The sequence below is a fragment of the Drosophila gunungcola genome, assembly GCF_025200985.1.
Source record: "Drosophila gunungcola strain Sukarami chromosome 2R unlocalized genomic scaffold, Dgunungcola_SK_2 000013F, whole genome shotgun sequence".
NCBI lineage: Eukaryota > Metazoa > Arthropoda > Insecta > Diptera > Drosophilidae > Drosophila > Drosophila gunungcola.
The window spans coordinates 961,045-975,001 of NW_026453171.1; the positions used below are offsets into that span (position 1 = coordinate 961,045).

The 13,957-nt window shown below is 37.9% G+C and overlaps 1 protein-coding gene across 6 annotated transcripts in view; it reads right to left on the bottom strand.

Annotated features, from left to right (window-relative positions):
- LOC128256100 (syndecan) overlaps positions 1-13,957 on the bottom strand; it is a 96,484-nt gene that overhangs the window by 12,924 nt on the left and 69,603 nt on the right. For all 6 annotated transcript variants that reach the window (XM_052986187.1, XM_052986184.1, XM_052986183.1 and 3 more), the window contains exon 2: positions 7,397-7,504. In XM_052986187.1, coding sequence (XP_052842147.1) covers positions 7,397-7,504 — 108 coding nt within the window. The remainder of the gene's footprint in view (positions 1-7,396; positions 7,505-13,957) is intronic.

Below are 13,957 nucleotides of genomic sequence, written 5' to 3' on the forward strand. Positions count from 1 at the left end.
TTTATTTGAAGTAAGTGCTGCTCATTACTGGTAGAAATGCAGAATCAATATGCGTGGCCATGCATTGAAAAAACCTTGCTTGCTTGCTGGAAAACGCAATTAAAAACAAAATTGAAAGGTTGGTCATTCGGTTGGCTCGCTCATTGGTACTTACGGTTGACATAAAATTTTCCATTTAATCAAGCTCATATTGTGGCACTGATTGATTGAGAAACCGCAAGCCCATGCCAAGACCTCTTAACCTTGCCACATGCATTGTAAACATTGCAATCAAAATAAATATTCATGTAGTCGTTGGCTCCACACCACATGACACCGCACAGCACCACCCCCTTTGTGACCACATTTGTATTGAGGCAACAAAAGCGGATGCAGCTGCTTGGGAATGCAATCATCGCCAGCAGCACGTAGCTGCAAATGTAATTAACTTGGCAGCTGTGCCACGCCCTAAAAAATGTAAGTAAGCAAGAAAGGAGCAGGGAAGAAATTCCAGTGCTGAATTATTCATGGCAGTGGCAGTTGCTTGACCCAGGCCAAGAAGGGCAAAAGGAAAAGAACATGAAGAACTCCTGTCAGGTTCAACAAACTCGCCTCACGTTGCGCCTAAAAGCATGCAACACTCAAGAGTGCGGTTACAAGTCAAATTGCTGGCAGGAAGAGCCGCATCTCCATCCTCATCCCTTTTTTCCCCCGCCTCAAGAGTCCTGACAAACGACAAATGGCAGTTAAAAGAGACTCCACCAAGGGAGGCTTTTTCTAGTATATGGCAAGAAAATTTTCAAGAAATCTTTTGAAAATTTAAGATAATAATTTATGTAACCCAAGTAAGCCACAGTAAATCCTACAAAAAAAAAAAAAACACTGATAACAGATGTTTTTGGCGCTTGCGAAGGCAGTTCCCATGGTTATTTTTAGGAGATTAAAATGTTTACAGGGCAAGACTCGTTAACTTCTTAGTTTTCTAACCTTTCCTTTTTATTTTTAAATCAATGTAAAGTGCCTGTAAAGTTCCAGCAATTTTGTTTACCACTAAAGGAATTCAAATTTATTAGTTGTTTAAATAGTTTATAAAAAAAACCAATTCTATACAAATTGTAAATTAGGTTGTTGTTCTATTTACGAATAATAAAAATATTTTTTAGAAAAACTATTTCATGTTAAATGGTAAAATAATCAAAAGTAAATTAGTAATATTTTTCTGTGTACAAAATACTTGATACTTTTAATTTATTTTCTGAGCAGAAAAAGACGCTGTTCGTCCGTAGACGTAGACATTTCAACGTTTTCTTTCAACCAGGCAACAGTTTCTTAAACAGGACCTGCCCTAGTCGCTTCCATCCGTCTCATTCCACTGTCAGTTGTATCCATCTTTTTATTCGACAGTTGTCTGTCTGTCTGTCTGTCAGTCATTCAGTCAGTCATTCAGTCAGTTTCGGGGTCCAGCGAAAGCAACATAATTGAGGAGACCCCTCCACCTGGCCTGTGTACTCAGCAGAAAGTAGAGACGACTCCCATTCTACATTCCTTTGGCCAGGATTTGAAATTCAAAATGCTGGCGGCCTTTTGAAGAGGGAGTCCACCCAACCTCATCATTCCTGGCTCCACTGCTGGTTTGCGATTTGAGTTTTGAGATGCTTCGAGTGCAGTTGTGGTGCACAAAACTGCGTTCTAATTGAAGAGCATCCGGTAACAATAACATTTGAAGAGGTAGAGGTAGAGAGTTAGTGCGCTGGAGGTCTAATCAAATTCCGGGATAATCGCCGAAATGTATGCAGCCCAGCCACATCAAAGATACTTAGGAGCAAAACCAATTTGGGCCAGGACTTAAATCAAATTATGGTTCGAATGGGAGGGCCCTTCCCCACGCACACATTCTCCCCATTTTCGAGCCTGCTCCTAATCTGAGTTTAAAGCGAGTGAATTTTATGGCTGGGTTTGCAGCTACAAATTGTCGTAAAGTTAAGCGAATTTATTGGCATACATAATGCATGAGGGGAGACCTACGTTCTCACTTCAGGCACAATACAATACAATGCGCATAGCGTTAGAGACAAACAGAGAAAACAAAATGGCGACAACGCCCCCATCATCATCGTCGCCATTTTCCCCTCGCTCACAATTCGCGCCGTCGTCGTCGTCAACTTTGACAATGACTTTTCGCCAGGCTTCCAAATGTTATGCCAGCAGTCTCAGTTTTCCACCCATTTTCCCTTCATTTTCCCCCATGTCCCATGTCCGTGTTAACGCATTTGTATGCGGCGGGAAACCTTCTATTCTGATGTTCTCGATTCTGTTATTGTTGCTGCAAATAGCTGGATTCCTTTGTTGTGTTTGGTGATATGGCAACTTTAGCTTGAAGTTTGCATTGCTAAGTAAATAGAAGTAAAATAAAATCTCTTGATTGCACAACTAAGTGATGTGGGGATTAAAAATATGGCAGAAAACAAAATTGTTAGTATCTAATCTATCATAAATGGAATAAGAGTTTAGGTGCAAAAATAAAACTAAGGATAAAGGATTTCAGGGAGAGCAAATGCAATGCATTTTGAATGAATATCTTATAAATAATTATTAGAATATTTTACATTTAACATAGCACATGTGAAAAAACAAGTAGCTTAAAAGCTGAAACAAAAGAATTTGAGCAGAATGTAGCAAGTAAACTTAATAACTCAACAGAAATTTATTTTAAAAACATTTAGCGACTAAATTATTAAGGCTTACCCTTCTAGCTAGATCACAAACTCCAGTCAAGGTAGTATTTATTTAAAATGGTTTTAATTCAAGTTATCATTCCGCAATTATGATTTTCAGGAAACGAGCTTTTTTATTAAAACGACTCCTTTGCCATTTCACACAGTCCTTTACAGAGTATCCCATTACTAACTGAGAGAGAGCTAAAAGAGCCACCTCCAATGGCTCGTGCTTTGGGCGTTTAATTCAATAGACATTCAGGCTTGCCTGCGTCAACGTGGCGTATGCGCAATAACCCACAAAACAGACAGCGGCAGATGTCTCATAAAAAGGAGCTATTCTGCCCCTCCACAAAACAGTTTGGCCCTTGTGGCCTCGGATTACTAATGTTGTTTTGGGTGGTGTTTTGGTTTCAGAAATTTCATCCCCCCTCCCCCAGAGATCTCTGGGACTCATTTGACTTACTCTGGGAATTATGTTATGTGAAATAATGCAGCATCATTTGTATGCTCGTATGCTGGCCAAAAGCAGAACGACATTGAGTAATGAATGCACGGCACAAGTGGATGTCGTTCCTTCTGTCTCTTTACCCCTTCTTTGACATTTAAAAGTCGGATTTTTCTGCAGTTGCTAGCTGGAAATGAAACCCATACCATAAACTCATTTGCGAGTGTTGGCTAGCACACACAGTCTCAATAAATTTCAATGTCTATCGGTTAAGAACCCCCATTTTCTAACAGTTGACAGCTGTGTGGGTGGCATGCATTATGTATTATGTGAGCTGTCACCAATAAATTCCCATGTAAGCAACTGATATTGACAGCTTGAGTACGACAGCGTAGCGCTGGAAATTATATGCACGTACTTAGGCACAGGCATCTGTATGGAAAAGAACCGAGTCCTGAGTGCAGGATTCGGAATACAGGATAATGGGTAGCATATTTCGCAACACCTAACCACATCATCAAAATGACAAAGAGGGGAAGGCGAAGTGGGAGTGTCAAGTGCTGTTTACACAACACAACATTCAGTGGCACACTTTTTCGGGTGGGGGTGGGACCCCCTTCCCATTATTCCATTCTAGCCTTGTCAATCGATGTTAATTTATTGTCAATGCGCATTTCTCTCTTTCGGTCTCCCTCAATCCGACACGAATTCCGATGCAGGGGCTTACCAGTTTGCGTGTGTATGCTATGCAAAAAGGCTTTTCCTCTTGGCCATCCACAAAAACACGTGCGCCATGTGCACGTTATTAATCAACAAGGACCTACGACAAGCTCGTTTTCCCCCCTCTCACTCGGGGTTTGTCCATTTCGGAAAATGCAACGAGATAGTTCAGTGTTTGAGTGTGTGTGTGCGTTAGTACACAGCGAATAAAATTGGGCTTATATTTAAGAAAAACATTCTGAAATTAAACTCTTTCCAAAACGTGTCTACCTTATAGAACACCTTCCTTCCTCTTTCAGGATAAATCATAGGGCATACATCATATCACAATGAGTTTAAGAAATATGTTTTCTACCGTTAACGTTAGTCTTCTTTTTGAGATACTCTTAATCCTTTGCGTAAAATAATTTAGTTTACAGGTCGGCCATCTTAATTTCTGTAAACCAGAGGAGTAATAGGATGTAAAAATTTTTTAGGATTAAGCTCCCCTAGGCTAAAATGTGTATACATAAAAGTTATAAGCTATTATTTAAAGGTTCAGTTAAGCTATTATCAATTATTTAACAGTTTTTTATAAAGTAAAAGCCGGTATAAAAGTTTGTTAGGTAAAAAAAACCTTCTTAAAAACATTAAGTTCACGGCACCAATGACTGTTGTCGTAACTTTTTAAAGAAGGACAACTTATTTTTCAGCGTTGAACTTAAGAACATTTTTTTCACTTTGTCGAAAAAATACCTTGAAAACCTTTCCAAGATCAATGCCCTGAATCTAGAATGTTTTTCTGCGTGTAGTTATGTGTGCTTAGTGGCGCTGAGCTGTTGGCTGCGTACATTGCATGCAGCTTATTACATACAAACAAACGCAAACGCATGGGCACCCAAAAGCATCACATATGCATGCATATGTTTGCATATGTATGCCTCCTAAAAGTGCACAACAAAAGTTCATTATCTTGTTGACACGTCCCACAAAAATTGGCTTAAACAGGCGCTTAGCCTGAACAACTTTAAATATTAAAGATTCGCCCCAATTCGTTGTCGAGTGATGGGAATCATTAATCACATGCAGCGTTGATTAACTTGAGCCAAGTAGAATGACATATTAGAACTCAGTCTGAATAATCTGAGAATCTATCATAATTCAGGAAGAGCAGAAACAAACCATTAATAACACAATAATGAATCCCCCAGTAGGGATGACTCAACAGCGGAAAGAGGAAACCATGCGAATCCATCAAGCCACTGGCCTAATCACTTTAAAGATCCAACTGTGGTTGTTGGCCCAATAGATCAACAGAGCGCATAATAAATAGCATTTAGGTTTCTTTTTCTTTTTTTTTCTGTATGTTACCAAAGAGAAGAGAGATAGAATTAGGAGCGTTGAAAAAAGAACAGGCAGCACATGAGGGACGTTTTTACGTTTGTCAGTTGCATAAAACATAAAAATGCCAACACATTCGGACGGACAAGAGTCACGATGGCAGCAGCAGGCAGGAGGCAGCAGGCTACAGGACCACCGCAGCGGAAATGGTGCAAAAAGCGGAACGAGAACGAGAAACCATAGTGCGAAGGAGATACGGAGCCTCGGAAAAAAGCACAAAGAATGTATAGCTTAGGGCTCCGAACCTTAAAATACCCTTGCAGTCAAATTAATCATGTTTAAGCCGTCTAAATTCATTTTATTCCTACCTGAAAGGCTCTATTTTAAATAAAAATATTATTATGCTAAAAACTTTTGTGGGTCTGCCCAGGACACTTATGTACTGCAGGCGAGTTTTTTCTTTTTGTACCCACTGAGCTGTCGTTCGATATTATTTGATATTTAATCTATTTTTGTTTTTGTGAATTCATGTTGGCGTACTTCCTGTATCCTGCAATTAATCATTTGATCAAAAGCAAAGACGTTTGCTTTTAGCTAAATTTCTATATAAGTTTTCAAACCTGTAATGAATTACCTACAATTTTAATGGAATATATATCTGGGACTTATAAACCAGTTTGTGCCGAAACAAAACAAGAAGGGTAGAACAATGAAATCCGCTTTGAGAGATTTTATATACATATTTTAAGACAAAGTCGCCGAAAATACCAGCTAAATGTCCAACACGCTTCTGGGATGCCTTCGTTACCATGCGACATTAATAGCCAAGTCAATAGCTTTTGAGCGTTTGTTGATCTAGCAAGAGTTACTCGTTAAAGTATGCAACGTGGCCCTGCTCACTGATTGAATTCCGCAAAAAAGTTTCTCTCAATTTTCTATTTATGTTGGTCCTTCGCCCCTTTTTTCGCCGTCAAAAGAGCACAAAATGTTTAATTAAATTCACGCGGCAATAGGAAAGAAATCGGAAACCAAAACGAGTGAAGGAAAATAAACGAAAAAGCCAAAGAATTTAATTAAACTTTTTCTATTTTTATTCGCTGGAGTTCTCGTTTTTTTTTTTTGCCGCAATGTCAGCCACGCATTTTAATTAGTTTTTTTTTTTTTTACTCCCAAGTATGAGTGAGCGGAAGTGCGCGTATGTGTTTGAGTGTATGTGCTGAAAGGGAATCAAAAGTGTGAGCCAACAATTGACGCGTCCTGGGCGAAACAAGCGCAATGCTGTCAAAAAACTTTCAAACAAACGTCGCTCATATGCCAAACGCACACACACAAAGAAATATTCACACTAATAGCACAAAAAAGGTGTTAAGCATTAACATTTCATTCGCATAAACAAATAAGTTTTTCCCGCGTCGAGTTTTGATTGCGTTACAAGCATCTGGACCCCAACTTTTGCATACATGGTTTGCAATTATTTTTTTTCCATACTGAATAGTATGTTTTTTTTGTTGCATATTTGAATTACTTTAAAACAAATAAGGGCTATTTAAATGCAACGTTAATTCATGCTATTGCTTTAATGTGAATGTGTGGCTAAGGTAGGGTTGTGTAATATAAAAAAATTGCATTAATGGCTTATATTAATACCCTAAAACGCCATTAAGATTTTCAGTCTTATAAATAATAAATTAATAGGGCTGGTTTATTAGGCTCCTTTTTTGAAGCAAGGAGATATTTTAAATAAAAAATAAATAATGGGTATAGAATAAAAAAGGTATTACATATTCCACTTGTAACTGTGTAGTAAATATATATACATATTGGAAATAATTTTAATTTTTTTTTTTAAACCAAATGTATGTTTATTTAAGCAAATGCTTTTAAAAGTGATTAATAAAAAAAAGCATTTAGTCCAAATGGTCGTAAAAATATCTGGATTCACACAAAAAACATAATTGAATTTTTTTTCTGTTTTCTGGAAAAACCAATGAAAATTTCTGTATGTACTCGTTGAAGCTGGAAAAATTTGCACAAAAATTACAAAAAAGGGTTATCTGCGTTGACTTTAGTAAGAGTGCACTCTCTTCTGCTGTGCAAATGGTAAAAAAAAAATAACAGCAACACTTCCCCGATCAGCTTACTGAATTAACATGGCAAACTTTTGGGGCATGACGAAAATTTAATTAATTAATTTATATGTGATAGAGAAACTTACCCCGCCACGTCCGCCTGAGCCCTCAATGCTATCATCATCGATATAGATTTCATCCCGGGAGCGAGATGCTGCTGGTGATGGCTCTGCCGCCAATGGTTTCACGGATTTCTGAAAAGAAAAAAGATATTCAAATAAAATCAGAATAGTGCAAACCATATTATAAAACAAGTGCGTTTGGGGAGAGCGAAAACTTTTTTAATTTTAGCCAGGACATCATCAAGTCTTTTTTTTTTTCTTTGACTTGCGTTGAAATGAAAATATTTTCATTTCATTAATTAGAGAGGGGACACAGACAAAAGTTTTGAAAAGTTGGAGTCAGAGTCACCAAAGTTATGAGTGGAGGAATTCGCAATCAAAAAGTAGAGGCTGAAAATACACTTATATTGCCATCAGTGATTCGCATAACCGCAAAAATTTGCAGGCCTTCCGCGGCTCTTGCCGCATGAAGCAATTAATTAAGAACAATGCTTAAAGTGTATTTCGGTCCGCGTTAAATGCATTTTTAATGATGCACTGGAAAATCAATGAGAGTTGCAAATTATGTGTGGCTAGCAGCCCCATGTTTCCCTTACTTTTAGCAGGAAATTCGCCGACTTTCTGAGGCTTTTTCGGCCCAGTCGGACATTGCATAATTAATGTATTCCCCTTCCGTCCACATCACATCCACTTGCCCGTTCAGCTCTACGAGCTGTCCGCATTTTATGGGCAAGCATAAAAAGTAGAAGGCCTGGGAATCGGGAACTGAGTGGGAGCTCGCCTGAACATGTCCCGTGTTGCCTCATTAAGCCAGGGGAAATCGGTCGACTTTCCTCGTTTTTATACTTCCCTTAAATGCGAATTGATGAAGACTTTACGAGGAACTGAAAAACTCCATTGGAGGTTTTCCTGTTTCATGGAGTGGACATGAAGTGTACACATACCCAAATAAAATTAATACTTTATATAAATTTGCATATATTTATTAAGTTTTTTGATTGTAATTCACCCCTAATTGTAATTTTTTTAACTTTAAAAATTTAATAAAAATAGGAATATCAGAAAAGTTTTTTTGCTATATTAATACTTTATTAAAATTCTGTATACTTATTTTTTAAGAATATGTTTTGTCTGGTTCCTAGCAAGTTTTGTCATAGCTCCAAAAAAAGGTTTACTACTCCATTTTTTTAAACATTTTACTGAAAAATATGAACAAGTCCGTGCCAACTCTCTGATATATATAGTTCTTAAGCTTTTTATTCATTTATTTCTCCGTTCATCACGAAAAAATCTTTCCCGTCCATAAGCTAAGCAAGTCAAAAAGTTTGGCATAACATTTTCATTTTGCTGCACTTTTCGCAAGCCAAACAGCAAAACGAATTAAGTTATCTTTGTTCAGGCGTTGCTGTTTTTTTGCAGATTAGTAGAAAACCGTGAATGCGCCAACTTGCGAGTCAAAGCTGTCAAGGGGAGTTCAGTTCACAGCCTGTTTCGGGAGATGCTGGCATTAACTTAAGTTTTTGGCGAGCTGTCAAGCCAGCCTGAGGCTGTCGTTCATTCAGGTCGAAGTTGAGCTGTGGCTGCGAGTGCTACTGCTCTTCTCTAAACAATTTAGCTGACAAGTTTCTCCAGCCATAGGTGTGAATAACCGCTGGAGATAAACTCGAAAGTTTTCGTGAAGGCAGCAGGGAAATAAGAAATATGAGGCAACAGTTTCTCGTTCAGGCTTTCCGCCTTATGGCTTATTTATATGAAAAGTCTGAGGCTTATGGCTTTGAGTTTTCAATGGAAAGAATAACCTCCTTCACTTTTCGACGGAACTCTGCCTCCACTATTGATAGGTTTTGTTGTTTTTTACTCAGCTTTTAGCTTGGTCTCCTTGTTTTCCTTTCCCACTGTTTTCATAATTGAAAAATTCCTCTTTGGCAGAAAGCAAAAGTTTTCCTGATTTTCGGACATGAAACGACTTTCCGGCTGGAAAGCGTGCAAAATATTCCATAGGGAAATGTTTTGCCAGCTTTGATTCTTCCATAATTTTATCTCTGTGCTATTTTTTGGACCAACTGATTTTATTTTACCAGCCATGCTCGGCTTGTTTCATATTTTAAAATTGCAACAATTTACCAAAAACGTAAAATTGAATTGAAGTGGACAAAAATACTGTCACCTCTTTTTTCTGTGACAAATTGTGGCATTCAAAACAGTTGTGCGCCTTTTCGGGACGATGACAAAAACAGGCCAAACGCTTGCCATAAATCAATATATATATATATATATATACATATGCATGACTGAACTCGCGTTGTTATCGGGACAACAAAAAATAAACCATTTTGTTTTTATGACAAAGAAAATATATTCCTTTGGGCTTTCATATGTCAATATGTATGGTTTGCAAATATTTTCACTGCTGGGAAATCTATAAAATGCGCACATTCATATTTTAATGTTATTGAATTGTAGAATTTGCCGGGCACTTAATACCCTTTTTGCCTGCTTCGACAGATTCAAATAACTATTTACAGTTGGTTGATCTGCAGAAAAAAAAAACTACATTTCAAATCGGTCAAACGAAGGGAATATTTAATGCGGAAGAGCGGACAGATAAAAAGCGACTGAGAGAGGATCAACTACTGATTCAATTGTGGCAGGCTCATTTAATGTGTCAATTGCATTACGCAAACACTCTTTGCTTGAACAGTTGCAATCGCAAAAAGCCGGAATGGATGGCAGTTAATGCGAGGAATGAAAAGGAGTTGAGCTGACGGCCAATGACAGACGCTAAAGTGCGCAACGAAGCGGCAAAAGAAGCGAAGCTGACAGCACCAGAGCTTTACAGAGTTTTTATCTGGGAGGTCGGCCCCAAAAAGTAGGCAATACAATTCGATCAATGCCAGAACAAGTATACGCGGCGTGGTACCCGCACAGCAAATCAGCCAAGGGCAGGTCAGCAACAAAAACGGGAGCCCACACGAAACATATTCAAGTTGTCTGCACTGTCATTATGTTGATGACAACGCAGCTTTTTCTTGCCTCCGCTCCGTTCGGTTTCTTGCTGAGTACACCATGCTTTTCAGTTCCATCTGCTCCTGACAGCATGCGTATTTTCGGTTGGCACCCAAAAAATTAAAGCTAAAACCCAGCCAATGCCAAACCAATGTCAACCAATGGCATTTACCCATTTCCTTTTGATACTCTTGCAGAAAAATGCCTTACAAAGATTTGCCAAGAGGTTCGCAACATTTAACAAACATCATATTGTATAGAGTTAAAGTTGGTAAAAAAAAAAAACTTTCTTTATGCAAAAAAAAATTTTTTTTTTCAGAAACTAAGTTTAGTTGGGTTACCAAAATTGTTTTAAAACTATACAAAACATTTTAAATTATGTGTTTTTTGTCAAGCAACGCCTATTTATAACATCAATAAAAGGGTATTTAATATGTTGATAGCCCGGACCAATTTGTTGTTGTTTTCGTGTCTTCTGGTCCAGAAACTGAATGATAAATAAACCAAATGCGTTGAGGCTTAGGTGAATTGAACGTTTTCATTTCGTTTTCCGGCATTTCCACTCGTCCTCTCTGTGCCTGCCCTTTGTCCATTGAGGTGTCAAGAAGGTAAATATGAAAGCCCTCGCCCAAAAGAGCGAATAACAGCAAATCCAAACTTATTATGCCAAACACACACACATATGCACATGGTGAGGCTGTGGAGATTGTATTTTATTGCCAGGCATGTGTTGTGTATCTTTGGGGAGAACTTTTATGTTTATAGAAGTCATAAAAAAAAAAAAAAGGAAACTTGACTTTTCGCATTTGTTGCTGCCTAAAACCTAATTGAACAGCAAAATTATTGCCCTTCCTTGGGGGCAAATAACAAACATTCAACTGGGCCTAAAATAGCCAAAACAACAATAGCATTTCACTGGCCCGACAGCTTCTGGCATTAAATTTTCATTTGGCCTGGCCAAATATTTAAATTATGCACCACACGAATTTGTTTCACATGCAAAGTAACAAAAAGTCCTAAAAATGCAATTAGTCTGACAGCCTGACAGTCTGAGTATTTGTGAATTTTGTGTAGCCAGCAAAAGTCCTAGAAACATCAAGAACGCACTCAAATGTAAATAGGGCTAAAAGGTATACAGAGAAAAAAGTATTTTTGAAGAATCATGAACAAAAAAAAAGCTTTTTTTATTTCGGTGAAGAAGTGATTATTGTAAACGACATTCTCTTGATTTTTTATTCTCGTAACATTGTTTTTAATGCTTTTACTTTAATATATAAACAAGATGTACAATGTTAGATTAAAAGCCTTTACTCAAGTACAAATACATTTACATGGTTTAAAATCACTAATATTTTAATAAAATTAAACTAATTTAAAAAACTATTGTTTCATTAATAAGCCTTCTTAATTCTATAAATTAAATTTATGACCACTATTTTTCTCTCTGATTGCGTGAGTGTGGTTGAATTTGCCGAGTGACTTGACATAAAGCCAATGGCGGAAATTGCAAACCCCCACTCACACACTGACACGATTCTACTTCTGGTTGTGAGCCTGAGTCCTGAATGCCGTCAGACATTCATGCAAAATCGTGGCGCTAAAAAGTATGCCACAAGCACAGAAAAGCATTCAGACTGCGAATTTTTATAACACTGACCTACAGAGGCCACCCAGGTGAATCCCCCCCGATTTTCTTGCCATTCGAATCGATGGTGTCAGTGCTGCGAGGAAATGAAAGGTTCGCGCGACTGGGGATTTTCTTATTGTTCTCCAAAACAACAACAAGTATACGCACCCTTGCCTCCCAGGGGATGTCCTTAAAACAAGCCAAAAGCAACAGTAACAGTGGCAAGAGGTTTAGCACAGCACAATTGTCACTGTGAGAGGGAGACGGCCAGAGACGTAGATTACGAAGGAGCGAGCCAAAGTGCCCGCTCGTGCCAAATAAAACAACCGAACACTTCACCAGAAAGTTTCAAACTGACACCAAAACAAGCTGAAAACCTCAAATTAAATGTTGTGATGAAACTCTCACTCACACATGTGCAGAAAGGACCTCTGGTCCAGCGTTTTCAGATTGAGTTTGGGAGGCTGTCTGTTCTTACTGCGCATGTGGAGCTTTCTAGAGAGCTATAAAGCTGTGTTAAAGCTTTGAGCGGAAACGAAAACGCAAAGCTTTTCACTTAGTTTTATGGAAAATAAACTGACAAGCATTTACAAAAACATATTTGTAAAACATTCTTAGTTTAAACTCAGAAATAATCTTTCATGACAAAAACATTTTTTCAATTAAAACTCTTTAAATAAAATGTTGTCAAAGTCATCAAACACTCTTAATACAAAACAGTTTTTGAATAATATTTTGAAAATAAGATTTCGTTTGTTATTAAAAAAAGGTTTTACAGAACAGCCATAGAAATTTCTAGAGCACGAGCTATAAGAAAAGCTCAAATTCGTATTAAAGCTATAAGATGTAAATAAGTAAATTTGCAAAACTCATAACAACGACACATTCGGTAATGTTGGTTTGAACAAAAATAAGTCGATTAGCGGTATTTAATATTTTGCAGGATATAAAGTTCACAATAGCTTAAAATGTTTCAGAAGATTCTTTCCAGAAAAAGCTTGTAAGTTTATACAAAAAGCTTTTACCACAACTGAGCATTTTACAAATTTTAATTCTGGTAGCAATTTTTCTCCCCACAAGTGTAGAATATCCTTAAAAAGCTACTCCCAAAATCTCCGATAGATGTCGCTGATTCTGAATGTTCGAATTGGTGAACAGAAATGATGGCAAGCAATTACCGAGGCATTCTACCAAAACTAACTAACGAGTCTGCAACTTGACAAGTAACAAGGGCCAAAAGAGAGGCGAGACTTTAAAAATGAAGAACAATTAACATGGCAAAAACGGCGGTAGCAGCAGCAGCAGCAGCAGCGCTCAGGGAAACCAAAACAGCAACAGAAAAGTTGTCCTGGACTCATTTCCGTTGATTTAGGAGCTGTGGCACCGAGCGCATAATGAATTACAAGTGTCCATCTTCATAAAACCAGCCAGCAGCGGAAGGTGCTGTCAAAAAGGACATGCCCAGGACGATCTAGAACCACTTTTTCCTATTAGTTTCGTTTAATTTGGCCATAAATTACGCTTTTTGTTGACTGCTCTTTTCGGTCTTGTTTTCCTTGGTCACCTCCTTAATACTTTTTAATGATTCCGTGAACGAATTTTATATCTTGTGACTTTGTGCGCCTTGAATTTCATAAACTTTTCCAACTACCCGCCTGGCAATGCATCATTTATGAGTGTCGTAGGCGTCAGAGCGTGAATTTCTTGCGTAGTACATTAATGAAAGTAAGTAGGGGAAAATAAATGAGGTTGGACTACCAACAAAGCTTAAATTCAAGCCAATTAAATGGACCAAGCAAATCAGGCAAACCACAAAAGGTTCACCAAAGAAATACGGCTAGGACCACCATCCCTTCTCAGGTGCTTCACAAACTTATTTGGCCAAGTCTAAAGCATTTATAATTAAAAACCCTCTACGCAGCTTTCCTTAGAAAACAAGGGACCAACATAAT